This window comes from Hylobates moloch, unplaced genomic scaffold, assembly GCF_009828535.3.
Source record: "Hylobates moloch isolate HMO894 unplaced genomic scaffold, HMol_V3 SCAFFOLD_4, whole genome shotgun sequence".
NCBI lineage: Eukaryota > Metazoa > Chordata > Mammalia > Primates > Hylobatidae > Hylobates > Hylobates moloch.
Genome location: NW_026652279.1, coordinates 45,762,077 through 45,788,576, shown reverse-complemented (window position 1 = coordinate 45,788,576; position 26,500 = coordinate 45,762,077). Strand labels below are relative to the sequence as shown.

The following is a 26,500-nucleotide window of genomic DNA, read 5'->3' as shown; positions in this document are numbered from 1 at the left end:
ACTTAATCACATCTGCAAAGTCCCTTTTGCCATGTAAGGTAACATATTCACAGATTTCAGAGGTTCAAATACAGACATCTTTGGGAGGTCAGTATTCTGTCTATTACCCTCCTCTTAAACTTTTCATCACAATGTTATCCTTTTCTTTCTTTCTTTTCTCTTTGACTTTAACTTTTGAAACAATATCATCTTTCTATAGATGATGAGTAGAGTGATCCTGATATCAAAATTATAGAATTCCTTAAGGTCATGGGAATCAAGTTCACACAGAAGCTCTGCTAATATTTGTCAGATTCTCACCTTGCCCTGGTCCAAGCCAGCAGGAGAGAGGCTCCCCTGGCATTTGCCCACTCCACTGTGTGTGGCTTACTAGCACTTATGCCCTAAAGAGGGCATTTGCTTAGTCTTCTGTTTCTTAGAGCTTTCACTTAAAGATGATGAGAAGAACTTGAAGTTAGAGCATAAAAGGAAAAAAAAAGATGAAGAATATTTTCTTGGTGCCAGACACTGGAGAACACACGGGGATATTAGGAAGGAGAAATGCAAAGGCAGAAAGCCAGGCTGAAAGAAGCTTTGGATGCCATCTGACAGGCCTTTTGAATGCGCAGTTTTGGCTGCCTTCCCAGCTGCCCCACATACCCCTACATCCCTCTGTACATTGCTGGAGGAGCAGGAAAGCAGCCCTTGGAGAAAAAAAATCCCAGTGCACTCAGAGAATAAGGGGAAGTCATGATTAAGGTTATGAGAGAGATACTAGCCAAGGGGTAGTGGAGGTTACAGCTGTGTGGACAAAATGTCCAGACAGGAAGAAAGTACATGCAAATGGAGCCAAAATGGGCTTCTGTTTCTCAGCTGTAGACAAATGTCCTCTCTGCTAACCTTTTGCCCTCAGCTTACTTTGGCTGCTTGCCTCTGAATTATGTTAAATGTTTCTCTTTTATCTCATATTTGGGTTTTCATAAGCCCTGATATTTGCAAAACCATTAGGGTTTAAATAGGATACCTGACACATCTATTATGAGCAATGTTTGAAAGAACAAAATCCATCATTTCAAGACTGGTTAAGAAAAAGTGCTATAACAAAAGCGCTAGGGTGAAGGAAAGATGCAAACGTTACCGTTAACTGTGATCGTATTTTTTTAATATTTTACTTCAGAAATTTTAATGGAAGAACAATACAGCCACTGTCTTTGCCAAGAGCTTAGCAGGGCAGGTACCGTGGAAAGTACTTCATGAAGATTATCTCTTTACAGTGTGCAACAGTAATGAGAAAGTTCTATGATAGCATCATTTTGTAGATCATTATGTGACTGAAGGAAGTCACTTTACTGAGGTAGGTCACACAGTTTGCAAATCACATATAAAGCTCAAATGTAGGTTAGCCTACTTCCTAATTGTAACCTTTTAGTTGCATTACGTATTTCCTCTGTTTATCTAATAACTTCGACTTTTTAGATAAACTCAGAGAATTGTGTAGTATAGAAAATCTCTTCTCAGATTATTTGATAATAAAGGCAAGATCTAATTACATTTGATTTCAATATTACAAGAGTTGGAGCTCCGCACATTTTGCCTTTCAAAAGTCATTTGGGTTTGTCCCACTCAAATCTCCTTATTCTCTAATCTTTTTATTCTGTAAAGCAGATTGTAGTAGGTTGAATAGTGGTCCCCCAAAAGATATATCCAAGTCCTTACCCCTGGTACCAGTGAATGTGACCTTATTTGGAAAAGGGGCTTTTGCAAAGGTAATTAATTTAAGGATCTTAAGATGAGATCATCCTGGATTAAAGCTGAACCCTAAATCCAATGATGTTATTAAGAGAAAGGGAAGGGAGATTTGAGACACACAGATACAAAAACACAGAAGACAAGGCCATGTGAGACAGAGGCAGAGATTGGAAATAAGCTGCCACATGCTAAGGAAAGTCAGGAGTTACAAGAAGCTAGAAGAGGTAAGGAAAGTTTTCCCACTAGATACTTCAAAGGGAGTGTGGCCCTGCCAATACCTTGATTTTGGAATTCTGGCCTCCAAAATAGTGAGATACCACCTTTCTGTTGTTTTAAGCCATGTATGTTTGCGATTATTTGTTGTGGCAGCCCTAGCAAACTAATACACAGACGTAGTTAGTTGATGATGCAGATGTCAAGATAGTTTGGCAAACATTACTGAGAAAAACTGTGTGATTAATGACTGCAACTATGTCTCAGGGATACATTTTTGTAGTTTAGTTTCTTACTGATACAAACTGAGAAATCATAAAGTGTTATAATATTTATTACTAAAAATCTAAAAGTCCAATTGACATGCAGGGCTTCAATATAATATTCAGTGTGGTCCCAAATGGTTTCTTTTGTAGTACAAGAACACAGTGAAAACTCATAGTCCTTGTGCTTTCAGAGTAAAAATTCAGGCCAAGGCTAACAAGTATTTCACTGTAATTGAATATTCATCATTATAGTGATACAAGCAACAAATTTTCACTAAAACTAGTAATAAAAATAATATCAAGTTCATACAAATAATCTAAGCAAATGTATATATATGTATACATACATATACACACACATATACATATATACACAATTATGCATACATACACAATTATGCATACATACATGAAACCAAATGTGTGTGTGTATATATATATATACACGTAGGTGCATATATATACACATATATATACATTTGGTTTGATGTCTATATATACATGTATATGCATATATAAACATATATACATAAGCATGTATATACATATATGTATATATATATGTACTTTTATACCATTTTTATACTATTTCTTGTCCATTTGTTGGATTTCTTATGAAAGGTCAATAGGGAAACAAATGAATACGGAATCCCTACTGGTATCTGGTAGATTTTGCTCTTCTCATAAAACCCAGGAATACCCCTTGGCAATTCTCTCTGGACCCAATTCATGATTTATAGCTGATTGTTTGTAGAACTCTGGGCTTGGGTTCTGAAAATTCATAGAATCACAAATGGGTGGCTTCCTAATAGCTCCTACATATGTGAGAAATTGTCAATGCAGAGTACCTGGGACATGACTGACATGAAGTAGGGACCCCAATTGACACCAGTAGTTGAAACTAATGTGACTGTTCTAGTGGTGGTAGTAATAGTAGCAGTAGTAGTAGTAGTAGCAGTAGGTAGTAATAACAATAGTAGTAATGGTGGTGATAGATACTATGGTGAGAAAAAATCTGAATATTCATTATGGTATGTCCAAATCTTATGGAATTCTCTTATAGAAAGAAGCCCTAAAGAAAGAGAGCCAACTCCCTATCTTAGTGTTTCCATGGAGACTGAGAATCTCTTCAAACCCAGAAAGGTACCACCTCAGGCAACTGAGATCAATAATAAATTTTCTGGATCTACTGAAATAATTCTTCACCTATCTCCATATGAGGACTGTATTTATGATCAGGTCAGAAGCAAGATTCAGTCCTTACAGACTGGCCATCATAGCAGTGCTTTATCCCATCCCAGTCCCCAGTCTCCCACCCTTACACAGCATGATAGAATAACATTATGGGTTACTCGTGCTGTCAGACATTTCCTTGGCAGAACCACACCTTTGACAAGAAATAGAACCGAGTGAAGATTCACATACATTCTCAAAGGCTTAGCAACATCACGCACTAGCCTCAGCAGAGCCTGTGATCCACTCTGACACGCAGCAGCTGAGTTAGCCTACTGTGGCGAGCTTAGAGTGCTTAATCTGTTCCTGGGGGAGTTATCTCCTCTAGCAACAATCAGTAACATAACTGCCAACGGTAGAAAGTTATAGCTGCTCACACATGCGTAAAACAAATTTTCCTTTCAGGCTGGCCTTGGTATGTTACAGGAATAACCCAATGGGGGTGTTCTTTGGGACTCCTTCTAGTTTTCTGGCATTATAGAGAAGACAACCAGGGTTGGCTCTACTGATAGGCCATTCAGACTTTGGGGTGAGGAGCTAGCAATAGGGTGGCAGTACTGGTTCCAGTTGGTCCTTTGGTTATGGCGGCATATTCTGAGTTTAAGAGAGGATTTACCTCTAAGGTATAGCAGTCATAAAGAAACATGATAACAGGGCAATTAAAAATCTGTGACCACAGAGCTCAAAGAAAGACAGATGAGCTAGAAGTCCTGATGATCAGCATCACGTGAGCAGCTATTATATGCTATGTGCTGAATTGTGTCCCTCCAAAATTCCTAGGTTGAAGCCAAGATGCCCAATGTGATAGTATTTGGAGATGAGGCTTTTGGGTGATAATTAGGTTAAAATGAGGTCACAAGGCTGAGGCTATCAATCATGGTGGGACTAGTGCTCTTTTAAGAGGGGACACCAGAGAGTTTGCTCACTGTCTCCACACACACACACAGAAGTCATGGGAGGATCTAGGAAAGTGGTGGTCGTCGACAAGCCAGAAAGAGCCCTCATCGGAACCTGAGCATGCTGGCACCTTGATCACGGACTTCTAGCCTCCAGAACTGTGAGAAAATACATCTCTGCAATTTAAATCCCCCAGTTTATGGTATTTTATTATAGCCCACAGCTGATGGATACAACGTAGTAACCATTTTTAAAAATAAATGGGATTATTTAGTTATATTAGGTAGGTGGGCTTTTAGAAAAGTCACATATGTAGCAGCCATAGTTACCACAACTAATTACGAGAAAATAGAACATGTTTATCTCTGGTCTCTTCGGGAATCCATCCATCCATCTTCACCTAGGTGACTCCAAAAGTAAGCCTGTTTAAATTCCAGAGTTACTCAAATAATCGCCCCCTGCCTACTTCTGTGTCCATTATCACAGACGTGACCATAAGCAATGGGCAGCTAAGTCCTCAATACTATGTATTATCATCAGAATGACTTTTGTTCTGAGGTGAAATTCTTGAATATATAATTTGGTGCAATTTGAAGCAATTTTCCTATTTTTTGAAAAACATAAAATGTCTCCTGGATTGTTCTATGAAGACTAAATTTCTGTGACTGTTTTCCCATCTGCTTTTCAAATCTCTCATCCCCTGATCTGGATCTGTCTTCCACAGCCCAAACAGCATAAAGACTCAGCTATCAGGCCAAAAAAATTAAAGAAAAAAAGACTGATGTCATTCAAAGACTGACATTTTAGTTTTTATTACTAGAATACCTTAAAGAATTAGATCTGATTTGCATTGATATTTGCCAACTGAATTATAAAAGTTTTTTTTTTTCTTTTACCTTCCTCAGATTTTAACACTCCAGTCAACTGCAGACAAAGCCGCAATCTTGTGACTTCACAGAGCCTCATAGGCTTTTGAGTTGACCAACTTGAGAAAAATGTCTGACTTGATGCATGACACGAAATGAAGGCAGGTGACACATAAAGGAAATGACAAGGTATTTTTTTTTTTTTTTTTGCCAAGGACTTTGCTTCTCATAAAGTTTCTTAAGTGACATGGGGTAATTTTATTGGCATGTCTTTTATGGGCAGCAAGACCCCATTTGAATTACCTATTGAGGTTTCTCTTTTTTATTAGAATGAATTGCAGCCTCAGTGTACTGGGAGACTTGCAAATGAATATGCCAAGAGAATGATGAGGATTTCAGAAATGTGTGCACATTTTAAGTGATATGTTAGACTCAAACATCATTAGAATGTAGATAGAAAAAGACAAAGTGGGAATTTCTGCACAGTTGTTACTTCTAAACCTCTTCATCTAAACTGACAGAAATTCTAACCAAACAAATGTGATAGTGCATATATATCAAGATATTTTTATAAACACACACACACCACACGGTCACTGAAACATTTCCTGTTGATTTCTTATTATTGCACAGGAAGAATCTCAAATGCTCCTATACTTGTGCTTGGTAGAAACAGTACACAACACTGACTATCTCAAAAAGAAGTGTTTTCTCTAGTGCAGGGGTTCTCTAAGTTTACTTTGCATCAGAATCACCTGAAGGGCATGTTAAGCTACATTTTTGGGCCCCACGCCTAGAGTTTCTGATTCATGTAGGTCTGGTGTGGAGTCTGATAACTTGCATTTCTAACAAGTTTCCAGGTGATGCAGATGCTGCTGGTTTAGGAATTATACTCTAAGGACCAATGTTTTGGACTATCCAGAAACTCTGGTTTTATTACTTATTTAATCAAGCGGAGTGCTTTCCAGTCTTGAAGTTAGTTCTTTCTACTATCTAACCAAAATGATTGTAATTTAAGTCTTTATTTTGTTCTGTGGAACTTAAGACAATAACAACAACAAACACTTGAATAATGCTTTTTCATTAATAAATCACTCCCGTATGGATTTTTTCACTTTAGGCAATACAAGGTTTATGGTAGGTGAGTAGGCATTCTATTATTCATGTTTTACAGATGGAAAGTAGAGGGTTTAAAGAACTTACCCAAACCCCTATAAAAGTAAATTATGGACAGCAGGGCTTTCTGACTCCAAAGTCTGTATTCTTTCTATCTAATCATTCTTCCTCTCAATTCTTTACATTTGTAGAGAGCTATACATTTTTCAAACTACTTTCATATTCATTATCTCATTTGATCCCTGAAAGCAACAGTCTGAAGCAGGCAGGGCACATATTATTGTCTACATTTTGCAGATAAAGCTATTATAAAAGATGATGAGAAAAGTAGCTACTGTCATTCAGACTGCATCTCTTTGTACACTAGGCAACATGTTTCCTCCAGTGTTTAGTAGCAGCATCTGATGTAGCAGGTACAGCACTAGATGCTGTTCTTTGCAGTGATAAGTATTCAATGACAAAGTATTATAACCCCACCCCAACTCCCCACCAACACTTTTTTTTCTCTTTTCATGGTAGAAATGCATTTGAAGGGAAAGGAGGTAGGGATGAACTTTAGTGTTACCAGATTGGTAGGAATGTGGGGAAAAGTCCCTACTTGCTATACTTCGAATACTAAGGACAGCAGCTTTCTCCACCTGTAGCCCAGGGCTTTTCAAAATTTAATGAGCACCTGGGGATCTTGAGGAAATGCAGATTTTCATCCAGTGGGTCAGTGATGGGACCCAATATTCTGTATTTCCTTGTTTCTTCTACCACTTCTTCCAGGAGAAATATTCTATAGTTCCACAGTGATGCCAATTCTGATGGTCAGAGTCCAACCTTGTAGCCAAGGAACAACCTTATTTCTCAAAACTATTGTTATTTTCATTCTCTGAATCACCTCTCAATCTCTAGGCTGAAACAGAAAAATGGGAAATATAAAACATTGTAACAATATTTGGTGAGTACTACACAGATTGTGGGACTTACCTAGGTGTTTCTCTGTGCTAGACTACTTAAGTATCCCACAATCTTCCAGACTATTTTGTTCTGAAGATCCTGGATGATGCTCAAACTGTGGCCCATAGAGAAGCAGTGCTCACATTACCTGAGTGCTTGTCAGAAATGCAGAATTTCAGGCCCCACCCAGACCCACTGAATCAAAATCCACATTTTAATAAGACTCTTCAGATCATTTCCTAGCACCGTTGTAAGAGAAGTCCTTCCAATCATCTTGGCAATCCCCCTGTAATTATAATGTCATCATTCTGTTCACCTGGCTTGTAATCTAACTGGCTGAGAGGCTTTATTCTACAGAATCCTAAAATTTGCCAAAAGAGATAATTTAAGTGTGAGGTTAGCTAAGGAATCTGTATTGTTCAATACCTTTGCTTCTACTCTGGGTAATTCCGATGATCAGCCAAATTTGTAAATCCAGCGGCCATCTAATAGTGGCCACAAAAGTTATGCCACAGGTGGCCACCACCAGAAGGGTTTTAGAGTAAATTACAGGAAGTGTTATAAAACTTCCAGCTCTTGTAATGGGGGCTCCTTCTTCTGTTTGACTCAACTTATTAACTGTCAGAGTGGAACTGAACCCTTCCCTACCACACCCTCACCCACACTATAGCACAAGTTCATTGGAGTGATAGTGTTGAGATCCTTGTCACCACATACATAAAGAAAACAAAATCCTTTCCCAGATAAGAAATTTGCAATAGACATTTCACAGTGTTTTGTTTTGTTGTTGTTGTTTTGAGATGGAGTGAGTCTCACTGTGCCACCCAGGCTGGAGTGCAGTGGTACAATCTTGGCTCACTGGAACCTCTACCTCCCGGGTTTAAGCGATTTTCTTGCCTCAGCCTCCCAAGTAGCTGGGACTACAGGCACATGCCACCACACCGAGCTAATTTTTGTACTTTTAGTAGAGATGGGGGTTTCACCATGTTGGCCAGCCTGGTCTCGAACTCCTGACCTCAAGTGATCCGCCCACCTTGGCCTCCCAAAGTGCTGGGATTACAGGCATGAGCCACCGTACCCAGCCCAACATTTCACAGTGTTTTCAGGAAAGGAAATGTCCTATACTTTAAAGATGTACATTATATAGTACTGTAAAACTATAGTTTATGAAGACTCTGTTCTTTAAGTGTAAGCTTTAAGCAGCTTGCGACAGAGTCTGACTTTTCCCTAGAATAAGTAATTCATTTATTCCTTCAGCAAATATTTATTGAACACTTAGTCTGTGCCAGGCACTACAATGGGAACTAAGGACATGCAGGTGGCTGCTTTCATGAGGAAAATAGACAGTAAAAAAGTAAACAAATGTTTAAAACAATTACTGAGTGTGATAACTGCTGAGAGGAAAAGAACAATTGCTGATAATAAATGGGTGATAAAAGACTATGAAAGGGCCAGCTACAAGAATGGTGAGATTTGGGAGGATTCGCCATAGAACATTGGAAAATGATTCAAGTGGGATGGAATGCAGGTCAGCACATCAGAGAAACTCAAGGCAAGAAGAATCTCAATTGGACCTAGAGAGAGAACTTTCCTGAAATGTCTGGAATCTTCTTGGCAATAAATTACTGAAACTATTAGTTGGATAGGCTAAAGTTCTACAATTCTATTGTATCATTTGTAATTTGCTTTCTATTCACTCATGCTTTATTATCAGTATGTATTTAGTTTATACTTCATGATATAAGTTAGGTTTTTCCCACTATTTCTATTTTTTTTAGAATGAAATCCTTAATTCAATAACTTGAATGAAATCCTTAATTCAATAACTTAGTTGATTGATTGAACACCTGTAATATGCCAATTAATATCCTGAAAATATACACATGAATAAGGCATAGTTTATGCTTTTTTTTTTTTTTTTTTGAGACCGAGTCTCACTCTGTTGCCCAGGCTGGAGTGCAGTGGCATGATCTCAGCTCACTGCAAGCTCTGCCTTCTGGGTTCACGCCATCCTCTTGCCTCAGCCTCCCGAGTAGCTGGGACCACAGGCACACGCCACCACGCCCAGCTAATTTTTTGTATTTTTAGTAGAGATGGGGTTTCACTGTGTTAGCCAGGATGGTCTTGATCTCCTGAACTTGTGATCTGCCCACCTTGGCCTCCCAAAGTGCTGGGATTACAGGTGTGAGCCACCACACCTGGCCAGTTTTTGCATTTTTATAGATCTTATAAACTAGGGGGAGAATGAATGAGCACATAGTTAAAATGCAGTTTTATTAATAATTTTACGATGTTCCTTCCTGGAGGAAGTGTCATCTTGAAGGTCTTGCAAGAATAAGTTATACTGGTAAAATGATGGTACGAATGGGATAAGCAATCATGTATCAAGTAGAAAGCCAGAATTATGAAGGCCAAAAAGCAAGTGACTTAAAGTACACTCTTGAAATATAAAAGGAATATAATTTCAAGAGTGTTCCAGGGATAGGATAATCACTTGAATGAGGGATTTAATGCCATGCTAAGTAGTTTGAACTTTATTCCAAAAGTGCTGGGAAATAGGAAAATTAAGCAAAAAAAAAAAAATTAACCTCACCATTTCCATACTTAGAAATAGTAGCAAAGGGTCCAATTGGAAAACTGATGAAATGCAGGTGAGAGGAAATATTGGCTGAAATACATTGTGACAATGACAATAAGGAAAGTGAATGAATTTGTAGTTACCAAGGAAAATACTCAAGATAATGTGTGAAATTAATCATTGCTGGGGCAAAGGAAGAAAAAGAGGCCAGGATCATTCTCACCTTTCTGACTCAGACAATTTTTATTTCCTTCCCTGAACATCTCTTGGAACTTGTCCTCTGGCCCCTTTGCTTCTGACAACCCTGGGTACATATCTATCTTGATTCATGAGACCTGAGATTGTCCCCCTTGGCAAGGATCTAAATCAGACCTGCCCTGGCATTTCATGAGGGATATTGGAATAGATCTTAGCTGACATCCATAGACAACATTGGAAAGTCCATTGTGGACAGTCCACAGGAGCAGTACAACCAAATGAGACTTTTTCCTGTATAGATAAGCCATTTCAACACAGTGTGAATCCCTTTGCATCCTGTTGCTTAGTGGCTTGGTTAACTCCCAAATAAATCTACCTGCACTTACTGTGATGAATTTTATTGTGCAAGTATCTGCTCATTTCAACAACTCCATGGTCACTTTGATTTTTAAATATGCTTCTAAAGAAACTATAATGTAGTATTTGTTTATTTGCTTATTTGTTTGCTTGTTTATTTTTCTGTGTAACTCCTCTCTGTTGCTGTTCAATGGCTCACTCTTGAACATTGCAGGTCATTTTTGTGTGTGTGTGAGATGGTATAATCATCTCTTGAAACACCAGTTTTGAAAAAAATAACAAGGGTTGTAATTCACCATTATAGGTTCTATATAGCTACAGTTAATAAAATATGTACTGTTGTTATATCACCAGACTGTGGGAAAACTATCTTCTCAGGTGAGAATGGATATATGAATAAGCCATGTCAGAATTTCTCCCTCTAACAAACAAGAGACTGTCATTGTCATGGCCTTTTGAAAAACAGACCTTAAGCTGGTACATTGGAATGAAATGTAATATAAGAAAGATATAAAATATTAAGGCTAACTTGGATGTTAGCTTTTTTAAAATCCCCATGGTTATTGTAGCTGTAATGAAGGATAGATCTGAATAAAGAAGAGACTGAGGTGGTTTTCAGCCAAATTATTAATCTCACCCAAAATGATCACTATAGGCAGCTAATATATAGTTAACTATAATTACAATAAATAATAATAATATCAAGAATAGCTAACACTGCACTGAGAACTTTGCCTACGTATTATTTTAATTTTCAGGATAATATATGATACATATTCTATTTATTTTTAAATGTATTTTAAACATAGACGACTACTTGGAATAGTGGCAAAAAGTACTTGAAGGAGTGAGATGCTGAGAGATGTGGACTCTGTATTTCTGTTTTACTAGGCCATGTACAAAGTTTCTGATTAAGTTATTGCCTCTCCCCACCCAAGGTTCCACCATGTCTTGGAGCACTGACGTCCAAACTAGTTCCCCAAGAACACATCTAGGCTGATTCACTTCTCTTCAGGCAGAGTGCTCTGGGAATCTGATGACACACGTGTGTAGGGTAGGAGTGGGATTGTAGGGCATTTGTCCAACACTTGCGAGAATAGCCAGCACATTAAAGAATAGCCAGCACATTAGGTTGTGCAGATCTTCTCAATGACTTAAAGGCTGACCATGTCAGTTACTGTGAGCATCTCCGGGATTTTTAAAGTTTGGGTTGTGGAGGCCAGTAATCATGTGGTTAAATTTTGTAGTCATTTTCTAAATGATCCATTTGTTTTAATAATAAAGTTACTAAAAATGAATTTGTATTTACTTGATTAGGCCATTATGGAGCCATCTGTATTGGAAAGATATGTTTCAAATCTAAATTTAAGATATTTTATACACACAAACAGCTGTCTATATACCTGCTACTGATATACTGAGACTATACTGGGAAAGTATATAACTTTCTCTGTGAGTGTGAGTGTGTGTGTGTGTGTGTGTGTGTGTATAATGTAGTAGATACACTGTTATTTACTACAGTATATATAGTAGTTTATACATTGGTATATATAATATCAATATACAAGTAAGGCACTGAAAATAAAATATAGCAAACATTTTATGCTTTTGGAAGAAGGAAATGGATATATTAAAAAGTAAAAAAAAAAGTGTGATTAAAAAAAGAGATTTAAACATTAAAAGAAAAGTAGCATAACAAAACCCCTATATCATGATTTCACATACAGATACTTGCCTGGATTCTTAAATGCATTATCATTCTAGGCCATTATATATGTTGTTTTCTATACCTGGGATAATCTTCCTTCCCCTATTTTCTTGGCTATGTCCTATTAATACTTCTCAGGTGAGTGTTGCTGGTCTTGCAGATTTTGCTACACGGCCCTGTTTTATGGTCTCATTGAATGCCATAATTTTTCCTCATAATGTGTCTAATTATGGGGCTATTCATGCAATTACAGATATCCTGACTTATGGTGGTTTGACTTACAATTTTTTGAATTTACAATGGTGTGAAAGTCATATGCATTTAGCATGTGCACCAATTTAGGATGGGGTTACATCTGGATAAGCCCATCCTAAGTCAAGAAGTGTGTGTATTAGTTTAATGCTTTGCTTTCTTATTGAACTATAAGCTTAATTTGTGCAAGACCATGTCTGTCTTGCTCTTCCTTGTGTCTGTTTACAGAGTGAACACTGTACATAATTCTTGCCAAATGAACAAATTGTGAGATGGAGGTCAAGATAATTCTGTATTGATGGATGACATATTTTAAAACCAATATACAACTAAGACTGAAAATATTTAAAAATAAAATAAAAAATGCAAGAGATAAATGAAAGCAATTAATATAATAAGTTGAGTCATTATTCTCTTTTGAATGTTACTGCATGGTCAACAGCCTTTACCTGCAAAATGCATACCTTTGACTATTCCATATGCATATGCTACCAAGTTTGACTCACTGAATCTTCTGGAAGGTCCACACAAGGAAGCCCCAGAGAAATAATTTCCTGAAACTTAAACTGTAGATAGATAATGTGTTCTTTGTGCTAAATATGAAATCATACTAATTCTAACGTGCTAACTTGAAGGACCAGGTGTTACTTGCAACAGGTACTTCTATAATGCAACTTAAATAAATGAGTTCAGTTTAACATTACATATTTCTCTCAAACCCATGAGGTCAAAGTCTAGGCTGGTCATATTGGGTGAGTTACAATTAGAAGTAAAACAGATGGGAGTAATAGCATTAATAGAATTAAAAAGTACCATCAGTCAAGGGTTCAGACTTGGAAATGAATTGAAAGGGGAGTCTCAGATCAAGTGGTTAAAACTCAATGTCCAATAAGAAAATGGGATTTCACACTCTTCAGACTCCTCTTAGCTTCTCCAAGCACAATATTTTCCCACTCACTCCACCAAATTGCAAAATATTTTTAAAGTGAGATCTGGTTTGTGGCTGAAACAGAAAATTACACAATATCTCTTGGGTTGTTCTCAGACTAAAGGGTTAAATCCTCAGTGTGCCTTTTGAGTTTTTCAGTGATTGATAGAAAGCTGTGGAGGTTGTGAAAGCCTCTGCAGAAATGAAATGCATAGAAACTCTTTCTGTGACCCTGAGCAATCCTGACAACACATGATGCACATTTGAGAAAGGGACCTCCTTATGAATGTGAGAAGAAAGATGTAGAAACAAAGTTAAATGAAGATGGGAGCAGCATTGCTCACAGAAGGAAGATCAAACACTCCATAGAAAATACACGTTACAGTGCAATTGCCCCCTGGGAGTCACAGGATTATGAAAGTCTAACTTAATTAAGGGAGAAAATAGGTCACATTTAATAACTACATGTGTGACACATCATTTTGAACTATATAACTGAAGAGGGGAGAAAAATTAAGAAATCAGAAATATAAGAAGGCACGCAGAGAATGCATAAATGTCTTCAACTTCATCTAATTCAGGTGTTTTTTATTTTGTATGTATGAAAAATTCACCATTCTTCTAATTTACCTTTTTAAAAGCACTTGCAGTATACTTGAAAAGGAAATTTCAGATGCAAAAAGAAAGAAACAAAGTGTCCTTACCAAATTTGTTTAAAAACTAAATTAAGAGGTAATAAATATTCTCCTCATAAATATATATCATGCATATTTCTTTCTTTTCTTTCTCTCATGTCATCAAATGACAGATAATCAGGTATTGTGAACCCTGCGTAGAATCTTCCCCTATCCAGGGCTCAATGTCCCTGTGGGGTCGAGCTAATTACAGGTATATTTCCTTTGCAAGACAGTCACACTCTGTACTGTTGAAGGCACAATTAATAATTGAACAAAGCTAGCCGTTTTTTTTTTTTTTTTTCCCTCTCACATGGCCACGGGTTGCAGGCAGCTTTGCTGTCACACATGGAGCAGAGTCTCTTCTTTGGGGCTCTTCCACATAGCTTGTTTATACTCTCCAAGAAAGACTTCACATTACAGGCTGAAAAGAATCACCTACTGTTTCCATATTTTGAAAGAAATTTTTAAAAACCATGAAAACAAACAAAAATCCTAGTTTCCTTTATAAAATAGAAAGGAAAGTTCTCTCTCCTGTCACCAGGAATATGATTATGATCAGTTGGTTATTTAGGTCAGATGTGAAAGAAATGAAAGAGGAGGCGTGGGAATGTAAGGCAGAATAGTAGTCTGCCCTCAAGTCTGCAAACGCAATAGAAAGCCAGTTTTGTGTGTGCCAGAATAGAATCTGACCTACAAAGTGGGCCTAGATAGAAGACTGTAGAAGAGTAAAGTTGTTTCCTTTGAGATGTCTGAAGGAGCTTGGTGGGGGATATCCCCAAAGCCCTACTTGGCTATGGATGAGTGCAGCAAATCCTTGTCCTATGTCCCAAGCCATGGCCTTGAGCAGGAGTCTATAAACTTTTCTGTAAAGGGCCTAACAGAAAATATTTTACATTTGTGGGCCAAGTGATCTTTATTGCAATTAATTATTCAGTGATGCTGTTTTAGAACAAAAGCAACCATAGAGAATTTGTAAATGAATAAGCATGGCTGGGTTGCAATAAAACTTTATGTATGTACACTGAAATTTGAATTGTATATATATAGATATAGATATATTTTTGCATGTCAAAGAAATAAAATTATTTTGATTTTTTCCCATTTAACAATTAAAAAACTATTCTTCGCTTGCAGGCAGTACATAAGTGGAGCAAACTAAATTTGATACACAGGCTGTGGTTTGCTGACCTCTGTTATTGACTACTGAGAAACCCTGTGAGTTCATCTATTTTCCTGGTTGATATTGAAGCCTCCAGGGTCCTCTGAGTTTATGTAAATACAGCCTTTACTCTTGAAGACATGGCTTGTCCTCTGGTCTTTTGTTGACTTGAAACATCATAGAAAAACAAGCTATTAAGGGGTCAAATCACATGTTCATTATCATGGGAAAGTTTATGAGAGTTAGTTATGACTACCCAAACTCTTAGACAAGGTGGGAAAGGCTCTGAAACTCTGGTTCCACATCAGAAGTTTTATAAATTCAAGGGATAAAAAGGAATCTATCTTTCAGTTCAGTTCAGTTCAGCCATAGCAAATTTTTCTTGAAAAGCCTATTTGCTAGTCAATATTGTGCCAAAAGAAATAGTGTCTTTCTATTAATGCAGTTCATTATTTGATTATAACTTGAATAGAATCTTTCTTCCTTTCTAACTCCCATTTTCCTTCTTTTATCTACCACCTTGTTCCACCTAAGAGTAAGAAATTATAAATAGTATCTTTACATAGACATTTAAGTTAATTAGAAAAGGTGAGACAAAACAAAAATAATAGTAAGAAAACAAGATGATAGCACAAGTGTGATCTGAAATGGACTTGATCCCATAAACTTCTATATAGCTTGTTTATAATCAATTTTTAATGTGTAATTTATGTATAATAATTTATATATTTTTACAGATGGTCCATAAATTTGGCTCTAAGTTTACTAACAGTCAAACAATAAAGGACATACAATCACTTATGAAAATTCACTGGGTCCTTTCTTAAAAAGCAAATGATTGCTTAGGAAAAAAGAAAGTAGCGATATTGAAAAACGAAACAAATTTCCTCAAATGGTCTTGTCCAAGGAAAACTACGTAAAACAATTAACAATCTCTCAATTGCAACATTACAGTAAACACAATGATTTTAGAAGCTGTCTTTTATAATATCCTTAAATATGAGCCAATAGCTTCTATACCAAATTGCTATTCAGTAAAAGCAATGCTACTTGGGACAGGGGTAGGTGGCATGGGATTGGAGCCAACACAATGCCATCCAAGTAGAACGTGCTCTGAAGGTTTAATTCATTCCAAGGGAAAGATAAGATATAATATCTGCACGTTCGTACTCGAGACAATCCTTTATGCATTTTTTTTTCCTTATGAGGTCTAAAATAAGTATGCCAGTCAATGAGTTTAAGATTGCTCTCCCAAACCAAAACAGAGCCCGCATCGCCAAGTCAATCCTGAGCCAAAAGAACAAAGCTGGAGGCATCACGCTACCTGACTTCAAACTATACTACAAGGCTACAGTAACCAAAACAGCATGGTACTGGTGCCACAACAGAGACATAGATCAATGGATCAGAACAGAGCCCTCAGAAATAATGCTGCATGTCTACAACTATCTGATCTTTGACAAACCTGACAAAAACAAGCAACGGGAAAAGGATTCCCTATTTAATAAATGGTGCTGGGAAAACTGGCTAGACATATGTAGAAAGCTGAAACTGGATCCCTTCCTTACACCTTATGCAAAAATTAATTCAAGATGGATTAAAGACCTACATGTTAGACCTAAAACCATAAAAACCCTAGAAGAAAACCTAGGCAATACCATTCAGGACATAGGCATGGGCAAGGACTTCATGTCTAAAACACCAAAAGCAATGGCAACAAAAGCCAAAATTGACAAATTTGATCTAATTAAATTGATCTAATTAAACTAAAGAGCTTCTGCACAGCAAAAGAAACTACCATCAGAGTGAACAGGCAACCTACAAAATGGGAGAAAATTTTCGCAACCTACTCATCTGACAAAGGGCTAATATCCAGAATCTACAATGAACTCAAATTTACAAGAAAAAAACAAACAACCCCATCAAAAAGTGGGCAAAGGACATGAACAGACACTTCTCAAAAGAAGACATTTATGCAGCCAAAAGACACATGAAAAAACGCTCATCATCACTGGCCATCAGAGAAATGCAAATCAAAACCACAGTGAGATACCATCTCACACCAGTTAGAATGGCCATCATTCAAAAGTCAGGAAACAACGGGTGCTGGAGAGGATGTGGAGAAATAGGAACACTTTTACACTGTTGGTGGGACTGTAAACTAGTTCAACCATTGTGGAAGTCAGTGTGGCGATTCCTCAGGGATCTAGAACTAGAAATACCATTTGATCCAGCCATCCCATTACTGAGTATATACCCAAAGGACTATATAGAATGTGCTATAAGGACACATGCACACATATGTTTATTGCGACACTATTCACAATAGCAAAGACTTGGAACCAACCCAAATGTCCAACAACGATAGACTGGATTAAGAAAATGTGGCACATATACACCATGGAATACTATGCAGCCATAAAAAATGATGAGTTCATGTCCTTTGTAGGGACATGGATGAAACTGGAAACCATCATTCTCAGTAAACTATCGCAAGGACAAAAAGCCAAACACCGCATGTTCTCACTCATAGGTGGCAATTGAACGATGAGAACACATGGATACAGGAAGGGGAACATCACACTCCGGGGACTGTTGTGGGGTGGGGGGAGCGGGGAAGGACAGCATTAGGAGATATACCTAATGCTAAATGACGAGTTCATGGGTGCAGCACACCAACATGGCACATGGATACATATGTAGCCAATCTGCACATTGTGCACATGTACCCTAAAACTTAAAGTATAATAATAAGAAGAAGAAGAAGAAGAAGAAATGCAAGTAAAAAAAAAGATTGCTCTCCCAAATAAGTGTCTCATGTATATATTATCAATAAATGAGAAATTGCTTGTGTTAATAAGGATGGGTTTTGAGTGACACTTTCTCAAGAAAATAGAGGCCTTTAATAAGAATACCTACCTAAATATAAAACCATTCTATACATTGATCCAAGTTTTACTTGAGAAATTAATTTGGGATCTAATATCAAACAGAGGACCCATCTTTTCACACCACAAAATACAGATAGTTTTAAAGACATTATAACCAAACACTATCCTGGTCTTTTAGAAATGTCTCAGTTTAACTCCTGTTGTACATCTAGTCTTGCATAATAGTTTTATGGTGTTCATTTTAAAATGAATTTGTTGTAACAAATCTCTAGTTACATGAGAAAATGTTAAGTGACTATAAGATGTAAATCGGTTAAATTTGTGGGTTCTCTACAAAATCAATAATATTTTATAAGAATAATTGACCTATTGCCTATCTTTCTGGAAGATTTAAATAGAAGGCTACATTCTATAAAGACTGTGTTATTTGACAAGACATGGTTTTGCATACCAGAAAATGTAATTGGTAGGGTAGAGGAGTATGTATGTACCTAATCTTAAATAATTTGCTCAAACATTTAAATAAAGTTCAAAAAGCAGGAGGCCTGGGAAGCTTTTTGTGGCGATGGTGGTGACAAGGGGAAAGAAAGGATGTTGAAGACATTCCTGGGAAATGAGTTTCTGATTTTGACTGAATTAGTATCAATAGCTGGGACTCATAATGAGTTCATGCAGCTTAGTCCATGTCTGATGCACAGAACCAGATGCCAAGGGCAGGACAATAAAAGTCAGAAACAATTCTGTATTTTCTTGATAGATTTCTTCACAAGGTGCTACAAGTTAGAAAACTGTAGTTAAAAGCGAAGCAAAGCAAAGTAAAGCAAAGCAAACAAACATACAAACAACTATGTAAAATTAATTCAGACAAAATATTGCCCCAGGACACTCAATCACCAAACTGGCATGTATTTTACATATAATATCAAGCCATTTAATGCTTCTGTATTTGTTGCATTGCGGGGGGGCTGTTCTATTGAAACTGAAATTTTACAGATGATAGATAGATAGATGATAGATAGATAGATAGATAGATAGATGATAGATAGATCTACATACATATTCAGTACAATGATTGTAAACTTTATAGAGATTAACACATTAGCAAAGACCATGAGGACCCTAAATAAGACCTATGTTGCCATTCTGTTAGTATTTTAATAACAAGATACATGCATGCCCTTCTGATTCAACAGAATTTCAATTCTGATTCTGAATTGAATTGAAATTTCTGATTCAACAGAATTTCAGGAGCATGAGCATATTTTAAACAGTATGTGGCATATTGGAACCTGGAGTATTGCTTACCAGTTGGTGTAAGGTGTCTCCAGGTGATAACAGGTTCAGGACGGCCATTGGCCATGCACACCAGAGTCACGTTGCTGCCCTCATTCACAGTGACATCCGAGGAGATGTTGGAGATCTTTGGTGGGACTGTGAAAACAAAAGGAAATGGAATATGTAACCATGTCAGTAAGATTAGGCTTGTAGCCATACAACTGGAAGTGGAAAATTCAAGGTTTTATAACTTAATTTGAATTTCTGTGTTAAGAAGTAGGGTGCTTTTAAGACCCATGCTTGTCATCTGCTTACCAAATCCATAAGTTTTCCTAAAGCACTACCATAAGGTAAGAACACCCTTCACAATGGCCATTTGAGTGCTGCAGGAAATACACAAAGGAGTGTGATGAAAATATCTTAGCTTTTAAAAATACTAGAACGGACCTTATTTAGATATTAGACAGCATGCACATTTATGCAAATTAATAATATTATCATTATTTAAATTTATTTTCTTTTGTATCTATAAATAAATATAATCCAATGTCTTCTCCAAGTACCAGCAAAAGAAAAACAATGCTATTTAGCGTAAGATTACATTACTGTATTATTAAGCTGTGGCAATACCTGGTTACTTATAATCTAGCAACATAATGAACATGTATTAATCACCACAATAGAAAGCACTTAAATATCATCTTTGTGTATAACAGGCTGCATGAAGTATCTTAGAACTTAAAACGTGAATTAATAAGGCCTGTGTCACAGACAGGTAGACATTCAAAAATACTATTCCAGTACTTCCAACACCACTACTACTAACAATGTAATTAATAGCTAGCTTTAATTAAACATTTATTATACCTAAAACCCAACATAGAGTATTTAACAAATATTACTTCAATAACTTCTTATAATAAAGGAATGATATCCTATGAAGTTTTTATTTATGGGTAGGAAACTGAGGCATAGAGGGGGCTAGGTGAGGGGCAGAAAATGAGTTTGAATCCCAGCCAATTCTGGGCCTTTGCTCATAAGCACTACTTGAATGAAACTTCATCTTCACAACCCAGGCTACCAGATGGCTGAAAACAACAGAAATTAGTTTTTGGTGATGTGAGAAATGAGTCCCCAAGGGCAAGCTGTACTGCCGTCTGACTTCCTTCATTAGTGTTCAGGGTGGCAACATTAGATCACACGTCGGTAGGCTTAAGTGGGGAGTGAATTACTCACAGATTTCATCACAGAGGTTATGCACTGATTACAAATAGCAGGGTTTATAGTTTGACTGTGAATTTCTTTTTTTTACTCACTTGTTTAGGCTGTCCCTGAGAAAGTATGTGTCTGGGGGAAGGAGGAGGACAAAAGAGCACGAAGGAGTTCAATAATGAATTGTATCTTTTCTCATTCTTACTGCCCATTAGGGACTCTGTGTAGTGACGAATAAAACAGGAACATTTTCTGCTTGCAGAAGCAAGCACCTGACAGCCAAACGATCCCTGCAAATCTTCATTAGCAGACACTGATGGTACTTGGGCAACTGACTGGTTCAGAGTGTCACAAGGAGGAAGCAGGATGAGGACTCTCTCCACCTCAGCATTCCACTCTTGTAGGGCCTCTGGGTAGGGGACCGGTCATTACCAGTCAAACCCAATGGCAGCAGACTGTAGTTGATTCCAAATATTTAGCAATCTCTATTTACGGAGTTCCTAATCCTCCTTTCAGCTATTGGGGTTAAGGGTCATTTTCTCATATTCACACACTGTCTTGCAATATGTTCTCACAGACTTTTGCAGTGAAAACCTGAAAGATCGTATACATTTTACAGGGAAGAATATCAGACACAGAGAAAAATAATGGCTTGTTAAGGATGAGCCCACCAAGAACTATGGCTGGACTTAGAATTCAGAGCTCCTGAATGTCCAATTATTCCATTATTTCGAGTTCACAGTTACTAATTCCCAGATGAGCAGGCTAGTGCTCTGAACATCTTCAAAACAACTGCAATGAACTATAAATCAATGATAGTGTTTCAGAACATAATGTGGACATACTAGGTGCCATCCTCAACAATCCAAAACCTATCATCAAAAGCTATATAGTAATTCTAAGAGTCCGCATTACTAAAGTTGTAGTTACATATGAATTGCAACGCAGGACACAGTGTAAGAAGAAATATACATATGTTCTGATAAAAAAGGCTCTATATCCCTAATATAAAACCATGCAAATTTATAAAACAGAAAAAAAATCCACAACAACAAAAAATCCCAGAGAATTATTACCTGTGGTACAATTGACTCACAATCTCTCTCTCTCTCTCTCTTTTAAATAAAAGGAGATACAGCAAAGACTTTGCATTTACATGTCACACCAGTTAAGCCACTTGTTCAATTTCACATAGACAGGTACTGATAAACTTGAGAATAAAATCTAGAATAATTGACTGCAGGGCTATGTTCTGGCCACCAAACCACACTGCATCTCCTAATTAAGGACAATCTATTCAAGTACTGAGACTCAGAGACTGGAGATACAGAAAGTGTTTGTGCTGAATAGTTAGGAATGCAACCACGTTGTATCAGTGTATCCCATGTGCCTCTGGATCACTTTCAATGGGTCTTGCTCCATCATTTGTTTTCCTACTTTATTTTGTACTAGCTTTTTCCCATAAGCATGTACATACGATGCAGTCTTTTTTGCTTTCAAAAGAAATTTCTCCCTAAACTCTTATTAACTTCTTTTTTTTTCTTTTTTCCTGTGACACAGCTTTCAGGAGATCCTGAGAACATGTATCCCTTTTTTATTTTTTATTTTTTTCCCATCTTATTTACTTTCAATCTCTCTTTCCGAATCTCTTGAGGGAATTGTTCTACACCACATCATCATCTCCCATCCACACTTCAACCTTCAGTGCGATCTGGATTCTCTCCTTAACCTCAGATGAAATTACTGTCAGGAGGCTCACCAATTATCATATTGTTTCTAGGCCTATGGACAATTTCTGTTATCTTGTTTTTCTCTGAAGTATTTGGCTCTGTTGGTGCTCCTTCCAGTTGTTATTTTTTATTTCCCTTGGTTTCTAGGACACCAAACTTAACTGTTTTTCCTCTTATCCTTGTAGTCAGCCTTCTCAGATTAACTCTTAAGCTTATCTTGTCCTTTCCTTAACTATCTGTATTTAAGAGTTTGATCACTTACCTCTGTCTTCATCTCAATCTATACATTCATTGAAGGATCTGACCTATTTTCTAGCTTCAGAAGCTAAAGCAATCACCACCTGCAGCCCAGATATTTTTCATGATTGTTATACCTACATTCCAATGGACTATTCTGTATCCCTATTGTTTGCCTCACAGACACCCAAGTTTCAACAAACTCAGGACTAAAGTCATTACCTTCATTCCCACAAAACACCTGTGTTTTATTATCTTCGTTAACAGTGTCATCAGGCAGAATTGTCTGAGCAAACAAAGCAAAGCATCTCCCTTGACTGCTCTCTCTCCCCTTCATCACACTCATAAAAAATTGATCCTCATGTTCTGTGCTTTATGTCATGTTCTGTGGTTTATGTCATGTATGGAGGATCAATTTTATATAAGTGTGATGTATATATACATATATATGTGTATATATACATATGTCTGTGTCTCTCTCTATATATATGTATATATACATATCAGATTTATTCTTTACTCCCAGTCCCTAATCCCACTAACCTTGTTTCAGACATCAACATTTCTTTCTGGGAGGGCCTAAATTACTGAAATGAGAAAATATTAAAAATGGTTTCGGCCGGGCACGGTGGCTCACGCCTGTAATCCCAGCACTTTGGGAGGCCGAGGTGGGCGGATCACAAGGTCAGGAGATCGAGACCATCCTGGCTAACAGGGTGAAACCCAATCTCCACTAAAAATACTAAAAAAAAAAAAAAAAAAAAAAAAAAAATTAGCTGGGCGTGGTGGTGGGCGCCTGTAGTCCCAGCTACTCGGGAAGCTGAGTCAGGAGAATGGCGTGAACCCAGGAGGCAGAGCTTGCAGTGAGCCGAGATCACGCCACTGCACTCCAGCCTGGGTGACAGAGCGAGACTCCGTCTCAAAAAAAAAAACAAAAACAAACGGTTTCTTTGTCTCCAGCCTTCCTCTCTTTATGCTCACTGCCACACATTCACCACACTACAATCAGATATTTTTTTCCTAAATTGCAAATGTGAATATAATATCTCTTGATTAATCTCATTGTCCTCAAGATAAAATCCAAACTTTTAAATACGGTTTAATAGGTCATTCATGATTGGCCCTGCTTATCTCTCCAGCCTCATTTCCTACTCCATTTGCATCGCATCATCTGGTGGGATCAGGTAAATTTTGGCTTCTGAAATGTGCTCTCCTCACACTCTGGCATTTGACATTATATTTCTTCCTACATGAAATATTCTTCTTTCAATTCTTCATGCAATTACCCTCTTTCCCCTTTCAAATTTCAGCTCATCAGCTTGTCTCCTTACTTGTTTGCAAACGACTTTCCTGTCATTCCCCACCCTGCCTCCCCATCTGCTCCTGGATCCACACTGGGTGAAATGCCCCGCTGTGTTCTCACCTCATGCCCCAGTCCGGAGGCCATATTGGGTGAAATGCCCTGTGTCTCACCCTCACAGCACTGAATCGCGACAGCTGGGTTACTTACCTTTATCTTTCACTAAACTGTAATATGCACACAGTGTTTTCTAAACCACTGAATCTTACAGAGCGTGGTGCTTAGAACATAGTAGGTGCTCAAAAAGTGCTTGAAAAAAATTCACTTAGTTTTTCCCAACTCTTCACTTCACTCAAGAAAGGTATCTCACAGAATTTTTGTCAGAAAGGAATAAGTTTTCATTTTGAACCAGTAAAATAGAGCTCTTATCAATATTTATTTAGCTACCCCTTTAGTCATCTATTTCACTATCAACTTATTTGACTCTTAATAAAAAACATTAACCATGAGGCAGAGGAGTGTCTGTATATTTCAGGAACATAGGAACCAAGAAGAACTTGGTGTCCAACTTCTTCAACTACAGGCTTTTCTGAGTTTTAACGTCTTTGTTTCTTTTTCTGTGAGGAGGGAGAAGTAGATAGATAGATATAGATATACCTTTCTTAGTGTAATAGTTTACTATTTGTTTCCTAGTTTCCCATAGCCCTCCATAGAATTAAGTTTAGATAATCACCAATAACATCAGGTAGCAATTCAAAAATGTTATTCTATTACCCTATAAAATCTTTATAAAAATCCTGGGAAGTAAAATGTATTATTATTATTATTATTATCATTATTACTACTACTACTACCATTTCCCACATGTGGGCAAAGGGGACAAAAATGGGTAAGTATCACATAGCTAATGAATAATACAGCTAGAGCCAAAACCTACAATTTGTATGTTTCACAAACTTTACTCTTCCTCTAGGTCATATTCACTTCCGCAAAAGTGGTAGAGATGGTATTTTTTCTTTAGTTTAATTCTCAGTAGGAATGACTGCCTAGAAAGTACTGTTTAGCATAATACTCTTATTTGAATCAGCAAAATCACTGTAATATTGATTTATGCTGAATTCTTGGAACATCATAGTACTCTGTGTAGTGTGTTTTTTTTCTTTCTGGACAATCCCTTAACAATTCTTATTTACAGACTGTTAGTGTGATTTATTATATTTTCCTATACATAATGCCATGAACCATTTATTCAATGTTTTCAATCTATTCAGTTTCAGTGATAACTACATTTGTCTGGATTATTTTGTTTTTCTTACTGATTAATGAGAGCTACTTATATTGTAAGGAATTGACCTTTTGTTGTCATGTAGTAATATTTACAATTTATTCTTTGGCTCTTACTTTTATGATTATTTTTGTTTTGCTGAAGTTTAAAGCTTCCTTGTTGTTGTATCTATTGATTGCTCTTTTATTATTTCTTCCATTGCTTTTGTGCATAAATAATGCTTTTCCAACATAAGAACAGTTAAATACTTATCTCGATTTCTTCTTTTTATTTTAATTGTTTTTTTTATATTGAATTCTTTAAATCATATGGAATTTATTTCTGGTATGAGAAATAATCAGAGTTTTTTCCTCCCTATAATTTTTTAGCCAATGTCCACAATACTATTTGTTGAATGATGTAAAGTGCATACACTCTTTTGGTTTTCAGAATCACCCTATAAAGTGCTACCAACCTCGCCAGCCCAGTATTTCTGGGAAACATGTAAATATAGACCTTACTTACCATGCTAAATAATTCAACCAAAATATTTTAAAAATATATCATTAATTTTTTGGATATCACACTATTATGTGTTAATTTTAAAATCTGAATTATTAAATGGGTAATATTCTTTATTGAAATGCACATAAATTCTGCATTAATACACATTTCTTTCTTTTGTTTTTCTGTGCGCATTGGTGTGATCATAGTTCACTGCATCCTCAGACTCCTGGGCTCAAGCGATTCTTCTACCCTGACCTCTCAAAGTGCAGAGATTACAGGCATGAGCCATTGCATTGGGCCTACATATTTTTTTTCTATTTAGTAAAAATTTAATGGTGATTTCTGAAATAATGCCAAAATCTAGGTGCACCTAATAATATAGACTCCCTCAGCTGTGCAATGGGGCAGCCTTAAGTAAGATCATGACACAGTCAGTCTGGCTCTGCCACCTGTTTTTCTGTCCCTCCTTATTATCTTTGTAGTTCCTTTATCCACCCTCTGCCAGATCTCCAGGGTCTGCCCTGACTCTTATGGACCCAGAGTTGACTGTCCAGAATTGTTTGTACAGTTCTCTAGGTTCACAAATCATCCCTTCTTCTTTTTGTATAGACTAACATTTCTTATGTAGTCTATGCCAAAAAGTGGAAATGGAGTCAAAGTCAGGGACATAAGTGGAATAGATATATATGATTTACTTGCCCAGAATGCAAGCCTCTTTCTTCTGGTAAGACATCCTGGTTTTTCTTTGGAAAAACCACTGTTCACCCACAGCTATTGGTTTGTTGGGACTCTTAATCAAGTGACCAATTCTTGGACAAGGAGTGGGTACAAGACCTAAGCTGGACCATTCAGACATGCCCCCTTGGAACTTGGTTTCTATGAGGAATGATTCAAAAGAGGATGAAACTGACTTAATCTCTTGTTGGCAGACTGTGTTAATGGCCTCAAATCTGTACTCCTCCCTCT

The 26,500-nt window shown here is 37.1% G+C and overlaps 1 protein-coding gene across 2 annotated transcripts in view; it reads right to left on the bottom strand.

Annotated features, from left to right (window-relative positions):
- The window catches only part of LSAMP (limbic system associated membrane protein), a 659,351-nt gene that overhangs the window by 206,769 nt on the left and 426,082 nt on the right, over window positions 1-26,500 (bottom strand). For both annotated transcript variants that reach the window (XM_032150118.2, XM_032150116.2), the window contains exon 3: window positions 19,315-19,440. In XM_032150118.2, the coding sequence (XP_032006009.1) occupies window positions 19,315-19,440 (126 nt within the window). The remainder of the gene's footprint in view (window positions 1-19,314; window positions 19,441-26,500) is intronic.